Here is a 20,754-nt window from a genome sequence, read left to right as displayed (position 1 = left end):
CTGAGGAAGGGTCACCAGACCCGAAACGTTAACTCTGTTTTCTCCTTCACAGATGCTGCCAGACCTGCTGAGCTTTTCCAGCAGCTTTGTTTTTTGTTCATAAATACAAAAGAAGTTAGCAGATACAAAACGTGCGCATGAGAGTGACAGTGAAGAGGAAAGACTGCAGGAAAATAGATACTCTGCCAAGTTGGACAGAAAAGTGAAAAATGAAATTCAATCTGGAGAATGAGAAATATTTTGGGACGTGCAACAAAGCAAGGGAATGCTTGCCCACTGGAAGATGCTAAGTAGTATAAGAAAGGAGTGCAGAGGAGGTGCAGAAGACCCTTTGAGCATCTCTTCAGAGAACTTTAAAGGTAGCAAGATAGGTCAACCAGGTGGTTAAGGCAGCATATGGCATGCGTTTCTTTTGGTATAGAATACAAGAGCAACAAGGATATGCTAGAACTATATTCAAGACTAGTTAGACAACTGCTCAAGTCCTACTTGTAGTTTTGGTCACCACATTACAGAAAATGTGCAATTGCACAGCACAAGGTACAAAGGAGTCCTATGAAGAATGAAAAATTTTAGCTACAAGGAAAGATAGAGTATACTAGGTTTTGTTTTCTTGAAACAGAGGAGACCGAAGTGACATAGTTGAGGGGTAGCAACTTATGTGGGGCTTAGACGTAGTAAATAGGGATTACCTATTTATCTTAGCAGACATGTCAAAGAATGGAGGGCATAGATTTAAAGTAACTGGTGGAAGGATTAGAGGAGAGATTGAAGAAACATTTTTACTAAAGAGGATGGTAGGATCAACAGCTGGGATGTTGTCAGTGTGCACAGCCACTTCTTAGATGTACTGATATTTACATCTTAGTGGGTCTGGCTGGTGATACACAAGAGAATGTATTGTATGGTAAAGAAACCGTTAAGAATGTATGTCTTTACAAAGCAACTGTGAATGAGGCAGGAAGGGCAGATTAACGGATTTTGTTTTACTTCTACTCAAATTAAAGCCTTTGGTTGTAAATTGTTGACTTCTTTGACTAGTTGCAAGCGGACAGCTCTCCAGTCTGTTCCCTGTACTCCTGTTTGAAGGGCTCTCTCAAAACATCTTTATCATAGTAATCTTCTACAGCGTCAGGAAGTAATAGCCGTTTCTGCTATACATTTTGCAGGATGCAGTAGTCTACCTTGACATTAGCTGCAGTGCATCTACCCTCGATTTATGAAAACTTCAGAATGCCCATAGTCAGCTTTATTGAAATTCACACTCATGGCCTCAATATGTCTATTGGAGTCTTATTGGCATCATAAGTTTCCACTGTACAATGAGCCCTGTTCACCAATTAATTCTCTTAAAGTTCTAAATTATGAAGGATGATAAAATCGTAGATTGGATTACGACAGAAGCTTCCTGATAGCTTCTACTGGAGTGAGCATTAATATGCGCGACAAGGTGATTGGAATCACACACACTAACTGGACATCTACTGAATGAAAACCTTACCTGATCATAAGCTGAAGGTGTTGTTGTATGAAAATTTTAACTGGACACCAGCTCTCTTATTTGCTCTTTCTACTTGTTAGGAATCCTGCCATTCTACTGAATAGACTTTCACTATACTGTTCCTCAAGTACTAGGTCCAAGGTGATAAACTGCAAGGCCCACTTAAATAGTACAGTGACTTTTTTTTTAAATGAGCGTGTGACTAACATGACAAAAGTCCCTCAAGAAACTTGAAAGGATTCAATAGCAGCAACTAAAAAAACCTACTTAGGTCACTTTCCCTACTATAGACAATGTTGTTCCCTGATGGAAGTGAGCTGCAGGTATTCAACCAGCAGCTGGCTAGAGCTCTAAGGCAAGTGAAGCCTTCTGAATCAAAAATCTATAAGGCATTCTGAGTCCATAAACCCTGAGGAGAGAGTACTGATGAATTAAAACCACAACTTTTCTGTGATGCCACACTGTAGGAGCCTCGAATGCAGCAACTTCCACAAACTCCTCTTCGGACACAGGAACGGAGGGATTCCCATCTGGAAATCCATGCCCCAGCTCAGCAAGTTACTTTCTCAAGCACTCATTATAACAAGTTAGGTCGGAACAAGTCTTCATAGGAATTCTAGGGCAAGAATCAACAAAATGACATCACTGAGTAAACAGTTTCTGCAGTCTCCAGTCAGAAAATCCAAAATGGCCTCTCCCTGTGATGTGCACCATTGGGATAGTGTCGTGCTGCTGATATTGAAGCAGGGTCTAAAAGAGGTCAGGTTTAGTGGTGGTATTGAGAGAAAACTGCACCAAAACAGAGGCTCCATGGCCATCTCTACTTGTGTCTCTTGTGGGATAGCAGGGAATCTGAGAGGATTGTCCTCTAGACCACCAGGTTTTAATGAGATTTGTAGTGCAAGGATTTTGGGAACACGACTGAGGCAGCAAGACAACTGTGGTATATTTCACAGATTTTAATACCTCAGTGCAGCCTAAAAAGAGATGAAAGAAGGGAAAGAGAGAAAATCCAACCCTGGACATCAGGAAGATACTTAGCATCACAACTGAGCTTGATTCCTTCTTGTCTATGTAATTAAACAGACAGAAGAGGCCATAACCAGGAAAGGAATTGTTGGAGCTCCCCACCACAGAGGCACAAAAATTAACTGTAGGCATTCCCACCACTACACAAACAAAGGTAGACAAACAGGAGGCTGGAAGAATACAGCAAACCAAGCAGCATCTGGAAGAGAGGAGCTGTCAACGTTTCAGGAATAGCTCTTATTCAGGTCTGCTGCCTGGCTTGCTGTGTTTTTCCAGCCTCTTGTTTGCCCACCTTGGATTCCAGCATCTGCAGTTTTTTTGTCTCTACACAAACAAAAATCAGCTAACACAGGGCAGGCTCTAAAAACCTTCCCTGATCTGCATTGTTCAGGCGCTCATTGTATTATGTGGGGAGCGCTGAAACAAGTTACATACATTACAATGTTAATCCTTTACTCTAATTTACAATGCAAGATTATAACTAGTACTTCTCTAAGAATATAAAGCTCATTGCACTAACCTCTTTGTTTGAGCTCTCCAGAAAAGACCCTCCAAACATAGCTGCCATCCACTCACAGCTAGAAATCAACAAAGACTTGTGGCCATTAATGCTCCCATCTTCTAATTTAAGCGTTACATCTGCCATTGAAAAGTAGAAAAAAATTGTTGCCAACATTGTAACTGTAAAAATCTAAATGTAAAAACAGCACATTCTAATTGCTTTCTTCCAAGCAGTAGTGACAAGAGATAATTGAATTCTGCATCTGGTACATCCTATAAATACTTAAGATTGTTCGTCCTCAGACACCATGGCACCAAGAATAAAATTATTTAAACAAATTAACCTCTCAACATTCCATCCATTATCATGACTGATATTTAATACCATGCTTAATATGCAAGGAATAGCATTTTGCACGTACACAGGTATTCTCTGAAAACCACACTGTTTACTTTATGAAAGGTCAACTGTGTTGGTATGGTTTTTATCTCGTTTGTTTAGTTCCTTCTAATGCTTAAATGAAACCAAAACGCTGCAGATGCTGAAAGTCTGAAGTAAAAAAAAGAAAATACTTGAGAAACTTAGCAAGTCTGGCAACACCGGTGGCCAGAGAAACTAAATTAACATTTCAAGCTCAAAGACTGTTTGAAAGAGTTTGGTTCCAAAGACGAGTCAAATCAAAAGGAAAAAAAAGAAAGGATCAGACTGTACACAAATAAGGCAAACAAATCACTACAAACCTCTGGAAGCATTGACACAATAGCTGCAGTGTTGAACCAAGCAGTTCTTTCACATAACTTACATTGATTCACCGGGACAATTGTGTCATGGACTGTCACCCATATGGCTACATGGTATTCTTCACTTATATAAACTAAGTATAAGGGGGCTCCTGAGGTGCAGTGGTAGTGTCACTACCTCTGGGCCAGCAGATCGGGTTCAAGCCCTTCCTGCTCCAGATGATGTAACAACATCTCTGAACAGGTTGATTAAAATACCTGTGAATGAAGTACACAATATGAACGTGCAAGAGGTGGCTCAGGGCCGTGCCTGTCCCTATGAATCAATGCCAGTCTGCATGTCACAGTGCTACATGAATGAATTCCTCTCCTCCCTAACCTTCTGAAACCAAGGTCTGATCTTACACAAAGAACAAAGCAAAGTAAACCAGTGGAGGAACGCTCACATAACGACATTTCAGATGCAATTCGAAACTAGTACACAACATCAAGCTGCACATTGGCACAGTTCGCATTAAAAATCAAAGGAAACCTCGCCAGATTTTTGCTGGGTAAGATTAACATACTTCTGCTCCTCAATAAGATCATGACTGATACGATTGTGGCCTCAGCTCCATGTTCCTGCCTCCCCTTCCTTAATTCTTGATGCCTTTGATCATCAAGGGGAAAAAAAGTAGTACAAGCAGAAACATAAAAACTCACATTTTCAGATTGGCTTTTAATATAATCAAACTGCCCAAGACATTTTACAGGAACATATGGAACACAGATGACCAAAAGATAAGTCAATGAAGTAGGTGTAAGGACCATCTTAAAGAAGGGAAGTAAAGTAGCATGGCAGACAAGGAATACAAAGAGGGAATTCTAGAGCTTAGGATCTAGGCAGGTGAAGGCACAGTCACCAATATGTTTCATTAAAAGTGACGATGTATGAAAGACTAGAGTGAAAAACAAATAAAAGTTTCACAAATTCTGTTACCGGCTCAGATTGAATCAATAGACAATGAAGAATGATGTTACTTAAAACATGAACACAGCTGGTTAAACTTCAAATTGCTTTAGAATTTTCCAAGATGTTTTTCTCTAAAATAAAACTTCTTTTTGCTACCTGTTAGTCTAATATTAGCAGAATTACTTATTGAAAGTAACTACATTAAACTATCAAACATTACCTGCCCTTGTAAATACGGATTTGAATTAATTAATTTAAAACTTAACAGGGATAGACCATGTTTTTGTTTGAAAAAGTGTTGCAAGGGAATATACAGAAGGTTAGAAATTGGAAAACCTTACCAGAAAACGTTCCCTTTGCTAAGCATTCCTTTATTCGGTTTGCTTTCCTGACATGAAATGCTTTTGTGATCTCCTGATTCATAAAGGCTTCTTTATTTTGAATATTTTCAACCATCATACGCAAATCAAAAACTTCCAAAAGTTCTGCTATTTGTGCAATTCTCATTAGATCTTTCTCATTTTCATCCAGCTCTCCTGTGTACAGAAAACGTAATACAGCTTCAAAAGGCCCTGGCTGGATTGAATGGTCCATCTTAACGACTGTCATGAGACCCATCCTCTTTGTTACAGGGTTCTCCAGGTCTTCTTCATGAATATGGTTAAAGGCTTTGCTCCACAAAGACAGCGATCTTCCAGATGGTGCTCCCTTCTCTTCTGAAGATTCATCCTCGTGCATATTCATTTTCAAAGTGCTATCACTTTTAGATGTTCTCAGAATGGACGGTGTTGAACCGACACTGATCTCACTACTGTCGTCATCAGTGTCGAGGCTTAAAGTCCTCATCAAATGGTCTTGGCCGAGTTTTACTGGTTTCTCATTTTTCTTATTATGTTTCCAAGATTCAGCAGGTAGATCCAACAAAAACAGGTCATAAAATTTTGATGATGAGGTAGCCAGGTACACCTTGTGAGCATAGATTTTAACCTGGTTCTGGAGTACAAACATAACATCAGCACACAGTGGATTGTCGAGCAGATGGCTAGGTTTAAAAGCACTCACTGGATTATCCGGAACTTTCATTACTGGAGGTGGCGGTTTAGGTGGTAGGAATGGTGCCTGCAGTAAAGGCTTCTGCACCTTCTTTAAATGAGATTTCCAGAACTGAAGATGTCGCCTAGAAATCAGTGCACCTCTGACGGCATTATCAAATACATCCTTGATGCCAAACTGATCAAACACACTTGTTTCATAATAGGGAATCCCAAGTTCTTTGGCTACTTCTCGGCCCTTTTCAGGAGGTAAAATGTCATTGGGTTTTATTGGTCTAGGGTATAAAACACAACATAAAAGGAAATTATTTCAATTGTACATTTGCTAACAGCTTCTTGTTTTTAAAACACTGAAGAAATTTCTGATAAGGTGGTATATAAATTGCAAGATTTTCTTTCTTTTACAAAAGCTCATGCTTACTGTTAATAGTGATACCGACTTAAATGGAAGCTAAATATATCTCAATAATTGAAAATCCTCACCACACTTGACAGAGTTACAAGATGTCAGATGAGTTAATGATCTTCTAAAAGATATATGGCTTTGTTGGGAAGGTTCTGCCATTCAACCCAAAACAGTAGTATTGGTATTTATCTTCCACATATCATTTCCTCAACCACATGTAACAAATAAAAAAAACTCTTCCATGGATAGAATGGAAAAGTATTTATTTTCTCTTAAGTACAGCACTACTTTTGCAACACAGCATGTTGTGTATTTTCTCAGTTTATTCTCTATTGTTGAGCGACATACTGCTACACCAAATAATGCAGTCCTATTATATTTAACAGAAAGAGCACATTTCACAAACTAGATCTGTGTAAATTTAAGCTAGTGATAAGTACTAAGTCTATTTTGATTAAATACATTAATATTTAGGTGAAGGGCAAATTGCAACATTGTAAAAGCATGTGTGGGACAAACAATTCCAGAATGTTTTCAGAAAATATTTTATAGAGTGTTTTTCAAACACGGGAGACTAAGCATAATCTGTAAGTAAAACAAGGAAAGGCCACCTTACACAAATAGGGACAGAGGCTCATTCCAAGTATAGAAAGGCATTATGATAGGTAGCAACATATTTAGATTAAAAACTGTGAAAATCGTATGAAGCTGTATGGACTGCATAACCAAAAATCCTTAAAACATATACATATATCCACAGGTTAAAAATATTGTGAAAAATCACAGCCTCACAACCCTGTATTTAAAGGGTTCTTTCTCTCAATTGGAAAGAATGTATTTATGCTTCCTGATATACAACACTTTTTGAAATATCATACAGTACACATGCGTTGAATATTTTACTAATCAAAGCTGAAAAGTGCACCTTTAAGCACATATAAAGTCGTTAATATTGCAAACCCTGAGAAATTAGATAATTCAATGGAAGTTAGTATGACAAATGAAATTAAATAACATGAAGTTTTAAATCAATTTGACAATGAAGATGCACTTAATACAGAATGAGAAATGTTACCACTTGACTTATGGGGGATCCAAATGTGTTATCCTGATGCAACAAAAAGAAAGGACATGTGGAGTCTCAGTAAATTTCAGACTACCTAACATAATTAACTACACTATAAAAATATATGGTTTTCCAAGCAGCTTCTTTCAAATGGCTTGCAAGATTCATGCATCTTTCACTACATCAGGTAACTGGTCTCAAACAAGTTAGCCGTTAAGTTCAGGTAATTCCATCAGCAAACTTGCCTTACTACTTACTATAAAGCTTACTTAGCAAAGTTGAAGCTTATGTTCAAGTCACACTGAAAATTTGAGTAAAACACTTAACTTCCTCGATTCCTAATAAAATTCACCATAAATACATTTTTTGGCCCTCGTTGAGCAAATTGTAACAATCCCATTAAAGGAGATTGCTTTGGCTCTGTTCTGTTCGGTGCAAGATGGTGAGCTTGTACAGTATAAGCACCACGTATTGTTAAAATTGATCAAAATTGTATTGATGTCCTAACTACATCAAAGGAGCCTCAATTTAAGCATATTGGTGAGGCTCATTCCTATTTCTGTCTGGAGAACTGGATGCCTAATTCAAGATCCTTTGCAAAATTGTAGCAGGAGCAAAAATAATCAGACTTTAGCCAGAAGTTTCAATTTTGTAATTTTCATCTCTCTGTTCGATCTGAAATAAATTATAAATTAACCTCTACAACTGTATTTTCTGGCTTCAAATGGGTAGAGAAATTCAAATGAAAAATTGGCTGTCATTTGTAACTTTAAGCAAATTCTTCTGACATTGTGACCGAAGAGCCACCAATGCATGTTAACAACCTAGACAAAAGCCAGATTTGCACAGACCAGTTGTTACGTGAGAGCAGGCAGGATGTTAGGCGGCGAGGATTAAGTAATTTGGTTTATAAATCGATAACTGGCTTAGGAGTCTCTCAAAGAATGCAGGGATATTTTATTCAGAGACCGAATAAATGCCAAAAATAACTTCTATTATGGTCAGCTGACAAAGGCAATCAAGTCACCGGAAGGTCAAGTGAATTTGCTCATTTGCATTTCTATTAATAGAATGTGTTGAAAATCTTCACTGCCCAACAATTAAAAGTTTCAAATTCATCTTCAAAAATCAGCTTCTTTAAACTTCAAAGAAAAAGCTGATGTACGCCAAAGAGAATCTTCCAACATGCACACCCCCTTCCACTACTTAATTCCACAATCAGCAGATTTTCACCAGATTTCTGGCAGTGGTGAAAATCAAGCCCACACATTTTTAAACATATTTATCGAAGTGGACAGTGGAAGTGTCAGTCTAATATTTTATATAAAGAACAGCAGTTCTGACAATACGGTATTCAAGACCACGTGTTCCAATCTCTGGAGTGGGATCTAAATCAATAACCTTTAACTCATATACAAAAGGGCTACAGCTAACACCACTGAAGACCAGGTTTATCTACCCTTGAACATTTCCACAATTCCCTTGGTGATATGCCTCTTTAACCGCTCTTAACCATCCCACATATCTGATCCTGGTCCGTTCAACCGGTCCAATCAAATTGCCTCCTCCATTCTTCCAGTTTCCTCTCTCATGACCTAATCCAGCAATCTCCTGACCCAGACATAGGAGACCAACACAACAGTGAAATCTGACACTTAATACAAGGAATGTCCCAAGGTGCTTCATAGCAGGAAAAGTAAAAACATGAGCATCAAACCAGAGAGAAGTTAGAAACGTGGACTGAAAAACTTAATTATTGGGTTTGAGAAGATCTTTTAAAAAATGGAGGCAGACAAAGCAGTTTAGGGAAGGAATCTGAGGGAGTAAGACAAATGTGGCTAAAAGGTTTTGCTGCTAATGATGGGAGGAAAGGAAGGAAAGTGGACAAAGGACTGGACTCAAGAAACTGAGAAGTTTAGGAACAGTAAAGGATTTTGGAACCTGAGAAGCAGGCAGTACAGGAAGACTGCCAAAGAACTTATGGACAAAGGACTTAATTTCTTATATACATACAACCCCTTGCTAACATCACTCAAACTTCTGTCAACCCTTCATTGCCCTTCATTTGTCATGCTGTTTATCCAACATCCAGTATTGGATGATCAAACATGTTTTTCTAATTAAAGATTAGAATGACTGAAGCTATTTTCATTAGTCTCCGTCACAAACATTGTTCCCTAGCCATGGACTCCATCCTTCGCCCTAGTCATTGTCTAAAGCTGCTATTTAATCCTGAGCTGACCTGAGCCTCTGACCTTGCACCCTTTCCAACACCTAAAGCTCTCTAGTTCCAGTTCCATAATATTGCACACTTCCATCCTGCCTTACTTCATCAGCTACTGAAACCTCATCCATGTATCTGTTATCTCAAGTTCAAGTATTCTAATGCTCTCCGACCTTGAACTGCCTGTAAACCTGATCAGATTCAAAAACTTTGCCTGCACAGTAAGCCGCACCAAGTTTCACTAACCCATTAACATTATACTGACTTACACTAGCTCTTAGAGCAGCAGTGTCCCAAATTTAAAATTTTCATTCTTTTTTCCCCCAAATCTCTGCATGGCCTGAACGCCTCCCCATCTCTACGTGTCATTCAACCAGTGTCCCTACTAATTCTCCTTGCTTCTGCACACACCTCCAGGGTTTATGTGCCACAGTGAATACAAGCAGCAGAAATCAATGCTGCAAATGCTAATCACCATGTCTGGATCCTCTGAACGGCTACACACACGAGCAGCCTCGCGGTTTACAGGCAATGTCACCTCCATCTCCACAACCTCCTGAAAGCTCCGAGTGTCTCCAATTCGGTTCACTTGTGCAGCCAATTTTAATTGTAGTAGTAATAGCAGTAAGTTCAGCTGCCTGGACTCCAAGCCATTCTACTCTTCTCTTCTCTTTTAAGAGGTTTCTTAAAATCTGCCCTGATGGTTTTCAGTCAACTCTTCTCCTGTACTTTTACATGGCTCAGTGCCAAATTTTGTTTGATAACAGTCCTGTGAAGTGCCTTGGAACATTTAACAATATTAAAGGCCCAAATTTAAGCTGTTCTTGTCATCGCAGAATGAAGAGGCCTATCAATGACAATTTTAACATTTGGTTCATGGGATGACTCTTACTGAAAAATAACCTGCTGATGATGAAGATTTGCCATTTTTGCATGAATTAATAATCAGTGGTCTCTGTGCTTTCTTGCTTATGGATATGACCTCCAGGAGATCAAACAGCCTACTGACACATGAAAGCAAAGAACCACGGCCATCTAGAAGTTCTCAGAATTAAAGGCAAGCATGGCACATGTAGCATTAAGAATGTCGAGTGTTCCATTCCAAAGCTAGTTCATTCCTTTTACATTTGAAAATTGAAATCTGTAATTCCTCTCAACAGATTCCCAGCATACTTTTTTAAAACGAGTGAGAAGTTGACCACTATATCAAGGTGATTTTACAGATACATATGTGCTGTCTCACAGAACTTATAGGCTAATCATAGGCCTGCAGCTGGTTCATTCATTTTACTCACCCCTTACCCGCAGCAGTCTTCTCATGCTAAATCCAATATTAGACTACCTGGAATAAATAGTCTCACACATCCTAACTTGTGTATAGGTAGTCAGAACACTATTGATGTAGGAGGACAATGTCTGAGCTTATGATTACTACACAAGAACATGGAGGAAAAATGAGGTGACAAGATGTAGAAGACAATTTTCTGAAATACTGGTTTTATTTGGAGTGTTCCTGTTTCCTGAATATTGTACAATGGAGTCAAAGTTGTGCATTGCTGTATTTGACTATATAAATTAGTCAATGGTGGGGAAGACATCATTGTCCACATTTTCTGCAGGTTATTTGGGATACAAGAGGCATAGAAAATTACCATAGTAGAGAACTTGAAGCAAGATTGCAACTGCTTGGAAGTTCATTATTGGCTCAAGATGAATATGCTGCTGGGTGCAATGACTGTTTGCTGTATTTGACATCTGCAGAATGCAGATAGCAGTGATGAATTTGGCATGCACAGATATAGAATCTGGATGTTGGGTTTTCTGGACTCAAGATTATCATGTTCAGAGCAAGTGCAGTTTGTCCAATGTGAACGAACATGTGTAATAGGAAAATTTGATTGCTAAAGAACTAAGTTAGTCAAGCAACTGGTCAACTCTTTCACTGATGAACGTGCATGTCCTGTTGGCACATCACATTTTGTTGATGGCACAAATAATCGTACACTAAATCTTGTACACTATAAGATTCAAACATGCCCCATCAGAAGGGACTCATCTATTGTATACTTCATTAAATGTGGCACATTGGCTAGGTATTTGTTTCTCTTGGCTGTTGCAAATTTCATGGTACCTATATTGTATATCCATTTAGCAGGTAGGATCGAGAGTACACAGGAGTGAAATTGTTGCTATCCCAGCTTTCACCAAATAGCTGCCTTCCAAATTTTGAAATTGATAGCCAGGGGCCTCCCAGGCATAAGTTAATACTTTCCTGAATTCATTTCTCTCTCTTTGTATTTGCTCATGTATTCTCTAAAATATAGGTAATGGCTGCACTGTAACAACGTAAACAAAGTGGGGGACACTTATAAACCTCCTATCCCTAGTTCACACGGACTAAAAAAAATTAAAAATGTAATATCACTTGCCTCCTGATTCAAAACAGGCATACCATCTTCTTAAAACATATATAATTGAGCTTCCACACATTTTCCAGAACCCAGCAGCTTTGATACACAGCAAGATAGTAGCAGGAAAGGAAGTCAGTCTAACTTCAGTGATGGGGAGGATTCTAGAAACAATTATTCGGGATAGAACTAATAGTTACATGAAAAAGATGAGTTGATCAGAAAGAATCTGCATGGATTTCTAAAGGGGAGATCATGTTTAACTGACTTGCAGGAGTCTTTTTTTGAAAGAGGTAACAGAAAGGTTCAATGAGGGTATCACTGTTGATGTGGTGTATATGGACTTTCAGAAGGTTTTTGATACAGTGCCACACAAGAATGGAAAGTTACAGGTCATGGAATAAAAGGGTCAGTAGCAACATGGATACAAAACTGGCTGATGATTAGAAACAGAGTAATGGTCAATGGATGCGTTTGGGAAGGTGATGTAGTGGCATATCCCAGGGATCAGTATTGGGATCCTTGCTTTTCCTGGCATATATTGATAATCTAGATCTTGTTGTGCAGGGGGAAATTTCAAGGCTTGCAGATGACAAAAATAAAGTTCTTAATGCAGGAAAACTAATCTGCAATATTACTAATGGCACTCATTCACCTCGAAAGTTAACCCAAGCTTTTCTTGAATACCAATAAATGGGCTGGCCAAGCATTTAACTAGGTATTCAACATCTTCAGCACATTCCAGAACAATAAGAAAAAGACTTTGCACTATTCTGAAACAGAATTCCGGTCTGCTCCATTTTTATTTTTCTCCAGCTTATCTAATTGGTTCTACTGCCACAGTCAATTGGGGAAGCAGCCCTTAAATACACTGTTCAAATTATACTTGGGCACAGTAGGGTTTACAGATCACAGAAATCTGGAAGGGAGGTACTAGACTAGGAACTCAAGTACATTGCAGTGTTAAGTGAATACAAAAGTAGTGACTATTGATGATAAAACCGCTTCTATTTCTACTGATCTTCATAACTTTGATCTCTCCATATTTTTCCTATTTAGTGGAAAACAGTTCATGGAAGAGTATACCATCTTCCTCCTCCTTACTTTGCACCTATTTTCTTACCAATTTCTCCCATCCCTAAATCACAATTTATTCTAATAAATTAGTCTAAAATGATTTCCCTTTCATAAAGCCATGTTGACTCTGCTCGATTAGATTATGATTTTCCAAATGTGCTGCTATTACTTCCTGGATAATGGGTTCTGACATTTTTTCAACAATACATGTCAGTTTTAATTGACCTAAAGTTAGCAGCTTGTTGCCTCCCTTCCCTTTGAACAGAGGTGTCACATTAGCAGTTTACCAATCCCCTGGCACTTTTCCAAAATGCAAGAATTTTTGTAAAATTACAACCAGTGCATCCACTATCTCTTTAGCTACTACTTTCAGGATACTAGGATGCAAGCTATCAAGGCCAGGAGACTTATCTGCCTTTAGCCCCATTAGTTTGTCTGATACTACTTCTCTTGTGATGGTATTTAATTCCTTCCCTGCATTCTTTACTATTAACAAGATATTCAAAGTATCTTCCATTGAAAAGATTGATTTAAAGTATATGTTTAACTCCTCTGCCATTTCCTTGCTCCCTACAATTATCGTCCCAGATTCATTTTCTATGGCCAATGCTAATTTTAATCTCTCTCTTACTTTTTAAAAATAAAAAGCTGTTATTGTCAGTTTTTATATTCATTGTTAGTTTGCCCTTTTAGTTTATTTTCTCTCTCTTTGATATGTTTTTAGTCCTCCTTTGTTAGATTCTGAATTTATTCCAATTTTCAGGGCAATCACTGACTTTTGCCTCCTCATATGCTTTTTCCTTCAACTTAATACTTTCCATAACTTCTCTGGTTAGCAATAGCTGGTTTATCTCTCTGGATGATTGAGATAATCTTTGTCTATCATCTAATAGTGCTAATTTTTTAAGCTCATTATGAACTGTCTTTGAAAGTCATTAAATCCATTAACTCCTCCTCTGTGGTTCTCTTCCTCTCCAATTTGCTCAAATGATGAAAGCTCTTGCCTGTTTTCTAGTTTTTAATACTGAGGAGTCTGCACTTAAAATATTAATCAGTCTTTTGTTCAGATGTTCTCAAGTCTGTACGTTTGTTTCCATTTTTGAAATATTATATATTACAAGAGTAGGAAGCATGCTATTCAGTTACATTGAGGTAAATAGCAAGAGCTTGAAAAAAATCTTGTGACTGTGGGCTCAACACTTAACAGGGAAATGTCTAATTTCACACCCAACCAGGAACCTTACCTTCCAAGAGTGCACATTAGAAATTTAGGCATAGACGAGAAAATTGTGCTTCATACACAGCCTCATTTCTGGTATACAAGCCAAATTTTCCAGTCTGTACAATCACCCAGTTTGACCCACATGTGACTCCAAACCATAACAATATAGCTGACACTTAACTGCCCTCTGAAATGGTCTTAGGGAGCCACTCAGTTGGGCAATTAGGCACGGAATACAAATGCTGGCCTCATAAGTAGCACATATATCCCATGGTATAGAAAAATTGTTTCGCATTCACTTTTAACCAAGGCATAAGTTAAGCTTAAAGGAAACTCTGGGAGGTGTTGGAGGCTGCTCCTGAGTCCTTGAAAAGTTTGGATTTTCCAACACTGAGGAGTCAGATGAGAAAGGAATCTACGGAGCTATGAAATATTAAATAGAATAGAATAAGAAAAATATGGAGCGCCAATATAGCTAAACCTCAATGCAGAACAAAGGGACCTTGGCATTAACAGGTGAAGGACAAGCACAAGATTGAAGTTAGAAATATTTCATGCAAACCATGATCAATTACTGGAAAGAAGACTACTCATTGGGGTAACAGAGACAAAATCTGCAATCATTAGAGTGGCAGCTGAATACTTTTGATAGAAAAGGATGAGTTACAAGGACCTCCATGGTTTATATTAACCTTTGTGTAACAGCCTGAAGTGTAAACTTCAGAAGACACAGTATCAATAAACTTATGAAGATGCTGGTAAGTTTTAAGGTGTATGTATCTGAATAGAGATACTGTCTTAAGAAAATACCATATGGGAATGGCTTGTTGGATCACAACTTTTTTTGCCCCAGTTCCATATATTTTTGTATCATAATGCACTTGGTTGAAGACATGGTGCAGAATAATCCAAAATGTCACTCTTGTGACTTATGGAGCTCATAAATCTCCTGTTAAGTGATTCTTGCAAGGTTGAAGGGAAATTTACCCACAGAGACTTCATCTGTGGCCTGTGACAAACAAAGCCCATTCATCTGACATGGCCCTTGGAAGAATCCTCTTCAGGCAGAGTCTTTTTCCAAGGAGTGTACTACTCACATTCTGTTTGAAGCTTCTCTTAGCTGCACCAATATTTTCACGTTGGACAGAGAACAGCATCACAAAGGATTGGTGCATTTTTGGCTCAAAGATGAAGACATGGATGATTCATATTCAGAAATGTAAAAAAAAAACTACTGTACATTTTTTATAATTTAACACAAACAAGAGTGAAAAGAAGAACACTCCAAAATCTAGTTAAATAATTAACAGACATTTGCAAACTGCATTAGCACTACATTATTAAGGTTCACATGTTATGCAAGATCTATTGGTAACTGGCAACGTGAAATAATTGAGGCAGAAATGATCAAACATAAAATGAAAAACTTACCACAATCAGAAACAGTAGGCAAATAGTTCCTGTTCTAAAGGATGCAATTATTGGGACATCTTCAATTCTGCACAGGCTACTTTTATCCCCAAGCCAAGCCTTTCAAAATAAGTCTCTTGTTATTAAACGTGATTTTTATTTTGACTTGGCCATTTGTTATCAGTTGTTTTGCTTCCTATAATCTTCAGTTTTTCCACGAGCCTTCTTTGCAGTGCACCTGTCTTTTTATCTGTTTCATTAGCCGATTGCTGGGGATTTGGTGCCTAGAATAAGTCTTGGCAGTTAACAAATCAGCATTTAGATAGAGACACTGCCAAACTGGTTTCCTGTGCATTTCTGTATTCAGTGCCATTCTCTGTTATTTACCAACTTATATACCATCTGCGCAGGCCAGTGGCTTGTTATGTCTACTGTTACATACTGAATCTGCATCTTAATTTTCTGCCATTAGAAAGACAACTCACTTGTTGTACAACAACCTGCACCAAAATTTTCCATGAGGATTAGAATTATGCTACGTGCATTTTTACAGAGATGCATGTTCCTTTTATCAAGATATTTACAGCACAACTACCATATATTACCTTGCTAAGGGACGGCGTGCACGATTTACAGCCTCAAGATCAGCGTAACGCAAATCCAACTGACAGCCAACTAAGACAACAGGTGTTCGTGGGCAAAAATGCTTGATTTCAGGAAACCACATTGTTCTCACATGGTTAAGTGAGTTGGGGTTAGCAATTGAGAAGCACAGGACCACCACATCAGACCTGAAAACAAAACAAGATTGTAACTGGTTAATTTGAATGTTGATGTACAGTTCTTCACCTTATTAAAATTATTCACATGTCGCTTTCAGCAGTGTGTAATATCTCTTTCCATGCAAAACTGATGACATACTGCAAATGAGCAGAGAATGATACTGAAACACATATCTAGTCATGCACTTCCTCCTGGTAGTTCCAGAGCTAACTTTGCTATATTACCTCATGTGGTATGTCCACAATGCTTGTATGATAGTTTCCTGGAGGCAGTATTTACTTTGGATCTCATTCTCTGTACAAAATGTTAATAAAAACAAATGTTTGGATTATTTAGTTTTGGTTTGAAAATGAATGTTTAAATGTTGCATTACTTTTAGTTTGAATAAAATACATTTTCTCCCCACAGGTTAATGTTACTTTAATCTATCTTCCAGATGCCTCAGGCTTCTATTATTTTGGTGAGTAAATTTTAATTAAATTCTTTTCTGTAAAATAGTAGGCATGATAATAATAATAATAGTCACCACACTTTTAAGTCAAGCTCATTAAAATGTTATATAACTGGGATAAAAATGTCAAAATAAATATAATCAAAACAAAGCTATGACACACACTTTTATTTTGAAATGATCAGTCTGATTTCAGAAACCAAGGACCAAAAATTAGGAATGTTTACATTTGTTTTTTTTTTTGGTGCTACATGTGCCTCAAGGGCTCCCAAATGGTATATGCACACTATCAGGGCAAATTGCATGCTCATGTAAGCATAATGAATGACCATGGGCAATATTCTGAGCAGGCAGATCATAATCTTAATCAATACGCAATACTGATTTGATGCAGTGGTACTACTTTGGAGAAAATCATTCCAGCTAATGTCCTCTCTTCATCTTACACAGCTAAACTGGAGACCTCTGAGCAAGGAAGGTAAGAAGCCTAGAACCAAAGCTCCCAAAATACAGTATCTGGTAACTCCCCAAGTTATGCAGAGACAAATCACTCTAAAGAAACACGTACTAAAAAAAACAAAGAACCTGCAGTACAGTATGCCAATCACCTTGCCAACAAAATGAAAGAGGCCAAGGAAAAACATCAACAACAGTTTACCAAGAAACATCACCTTTCTTCATTGAGGACCTCCACATCTAAATATGAAGCTAGCCAAAAGTTAAAATATTGGTGGGATAGACAAAATAAAGAGATTTTGTTGAAAAAACACGTTCAGCGTAAGTAGGAATCCCCACCAGAACTATTTAAAAGACATCAACCACTTGCGATTAGTTGCTGGCTGGTTTCTTCTGGTTGTGGCTTAGGGTTTACAACTGTTTGAAGCTTTATATAGTTGTGAAGATGCGGAGGTTGACAGCCTACCTACAGTACCTTGACCTCAGCGGTTCAAGAACGCAGCTCATCATCACATTTTCAAAGGCAACTAGGGATGGGCAACAAACACTGTCTAGCCAGCAAAACTCATCTCAGAAGTCAATAAAAAAGTCCCCTATAGTTATTTTGCAGATTTGTATGCCTGAGATTGCAAGCACAATCAGCTTGGTTAAAGTCTTACTCATGCTTACTCATACCTTGGACCCCAAGAGTGGCCAAGATGATCAGCGGAACCTCATCGGTAGTGGGAACAGAAATAGCCTACACATTAAGAGACATGCCACTCAATAGGAGAGGGAGATGTAGTGCATAAGAATCAATGCCCACTACATAGTTTACTGGAAAAAGGTCATCTTCATGGACAATTTAAAGTACCATGTGGTGATGGTGGTGTATTTGTAATGTCAATGGTCTAGTAATTTAGAGGTCCAGGTTAATGTCATGGATTCAAATCCCACCAAGGCAGCTCTACCTACACATCCTTAGCAGCAAATGAACTGACGAACAGCGGACCATGATCACTGGATCACTGTTGAAGGATCACGGCTATACTTTTGATCAATCCTATTATTGTTACATTCATAACGGGCAATCCATTGAAGTCTGGCAAGCATTCACCAAAATTGATGCATTTGAGGCTTCAAGTTAATCATTCTTTCCATGGATGAAGACGACATCCTCACAAATGCCTGCAATGTCACATCACTTATGTTTGAGACAAACACCTTCAATGTCTTGACTGTGCACAGCGTAGTTCAAAAGCCTATTAGTACATTGCACGGTTTTGGGCTGCTCTAAAAGGATCATCTTCATCAAAGGCCCCAAAATGTAGCATCTATGTGCTGTTGAGCAGAGCACGGAGTTGTTGCCTCCTTTAATGCAGACTTTACACTTCTGTCAATACCATCTGCTCTTGTTTACTTTTGGCGTACGAGTCACAACAAAAAATCCAACCAATTTCCTTACAATTTCTACCAATGAGAGTATTGGAGCCAGATCCTAATGTCACATCTATGGAAGCAGCACTAAATCAAGGCACAGACTTGGAATGATGAGATTCCTAGCAATTATTTTATTCTTTGGCTATCAGGACCCATCAAATGCCACTTTTGCATTGTATCTTTAACTCAGGCACATGACATTCATGTCTGCTCAAACTAATTGGTCAGGAAATTAGGTATCAGATGCAAATATGGTAACTAGTTTAAAAAGCCAACAACAGACCTGCAATTCTGGGTTTCAGATAGAAACCATCATACTCCTGCCCCAAGTTGCCAGCAAGTAAAAACTGCCTCCATGTCCCTTAATTTGGCCTCAGTTGAAAGAACAGATTTCTCTGTGCCCTCAGTAGAAAGATTGATGGAATTCTAACACAAAATGTACACTAGGAAAGGACAACAAAAGTTTTACACTGTATCTTTAATGTAATTAAATATTATAAGGCATTTAAAAGGAGAATTACAAAGTATGACACAAATCCACTTGAGGTATTAGGTCAGATGCTCAAAAGTAACTTTGAAGGAATCAAAGAAGGTAGAAAGCAGGAGATAAAAGGGAAGAAATTTCACAGCTTGTGGTCTAAGCAACTGAAGGCACAACCACCAATGAAGTAATTATGACTGGCAACATGCAAGAGGCACAAATTAGAGGAGCACAGATATCTGAGGGTTGTGGGGTTGGCGATTGAGATTGGAAAGGACAAGATGAAGGATGGAATTGAAATCAAGGATGAGAACTTTAAAATGAAGACTTTTCCTTGACCAAATGCCTATGTCAGTCAGTGAGCACAGGGGTGATAGGGAACAGGACTTGCTGCAAGTTAAACATGGGCAGCAAATGTTTGGAAGACCTCAGGTACAGAAACACAAACAGTGGCAGGCACCCTGTGAAGACCACTGCCCACCTTCAACTGAAAGAAAAATGTGAAATTACTCTTCCAAACAGATCACAAGACATAACAAATAGTATCAGATAGCCAAAAGCCTTGGCCTGCATAGCAGTACAATGTCACAATATATTAACTATGAAAAGCTTTCAGAAACTGTACCACATTGGAATTTGTTGTAAACGTCTTCATTTCTGCATGGTACAGTGCCCCTCTTCCTTCCCCACTCTCAATCCCTCCAATTACTACATGAAATCTGTTTACCTTTCTTACAGTCCAACATCCACTACAACAAATTGGAATTAAGGCATACAATAAAGAACTGAGAGTGCTGGAAAGAAACTGCTGTAGAAACTCAGGTCTGGCACCATATGTGGACAGCAAGCAGAGCTGATGTTTCAAATCCAATGACCCATCTTCAGAACTGATAGTATTGGAATTAAGGCATTTGTACTTGCAGCAATTACTTCAAACTCTCACACACAGTTCTGAAGAACAGTCACTGGACCAGAAACATGAACTCTGATTTCTCTATACAGATACAGCCAGACCTGCTAAGATTTTCCAGCAATGTCAGTTTTTGCTTCCGATTTCCAGCATCTGCAGTTCTTTTGTTTTTTTTTTACTTCAGACACACTGGTAATTTGGAAAATGTGTCTCAAAAACTTAACTACTATCAAACACCATGTATCACATAACATTTCGGTATTACACACAATAAAGTCGACCTAAACTTTTAACTTTCCTTTTTTTCTACAAAAAATGGTCTTTACATGAAGTGGAAATGGGATTTAAGAAAGTGGAATGGCAACAAATCAGACATCATTACAATGGGGGCACATTATATATATGCTGCTGTGCAAATTGTATGGTATTATTGTTGATATTGTTAATATTACAATATTCAGAGCCAACTCCTCAAAATATCAAACTGTAAATCCATACACATAAAAAGTGAAGAAAGCATTGCAGACCATTGGACCTAGTTCACTTCTCATTTAGTACATGCTACCAAAATATACCCAAGGTACCTGTCATCGTTCAGTGATTGAGGGGAAATTAGGACTGACAAAGGTGATCGCATTCAAAGTCAACAGCAACCACTGGCGACT

The 20,754-nt window shown here is 38.3% G+C and overlaps 1 protein-coding gene across 5 annotated transcripts in view; it reads right to left on the bottom strand.

Moving 5' to 3' along the window:
• Nucleotides 1-20,754, bottom strand: part of rhobtb1 (Rho related BTB domain containing 1) — a 67,895-nt gene that overhangs the window by 11,084 nt on the left and 36,057 nt on the right. For 4 of the 5 annotated variants that reach the window (XM_048609061.1, XM_048609060.1, XM_020510844.2 and 1 more), the window contains exons 4-6: nucleotides 16,195-16,380; nucleotides 5,066-6,051; nucleotides 3,051-3,169 (exon numbers count right to left, since the gene is read on the bottom strand). In XM_048609061.1, coding sequence (XP_048465018.1) covers nucleotides 3,051-3,169; nucleotides 5,066-6,051; nucleotides 16,195-16,380 — 1,291 coding nt within the window. Of the gene's footprint in view, nucleotides 1-3,050; nucleotides 3,170-5,065; nucleotides 6,052-16,194; nucleotides 16,381-16,596; nucleotides 16,667-20,754 lie in introns of all 5 variants that reach the window. The other variant, XM_048609063.1, reaches the window with a different exon arrangement.

The sequence above is a fragment of the Rhincodon typus genome, chromosome 20, assembly GCF_021869965.1.
Source record: "Rhincodon typus isolate 14 chromosome 20, sRhiTyp1.1, whole genome shotgun sequence".
NCBI classification, from domain to species: Eukaryota; Metazoa; Chordata; class Chondrichthyes; order Orectolobiformes; family Rhincodontidae; genus Rhincodon; species Rhincodon typus.
The sequence above is the reverse complement of the archived record's forward strand: the minus strand, read 5'-3'. Positions and strand labels throughout refer to the sequence as shown.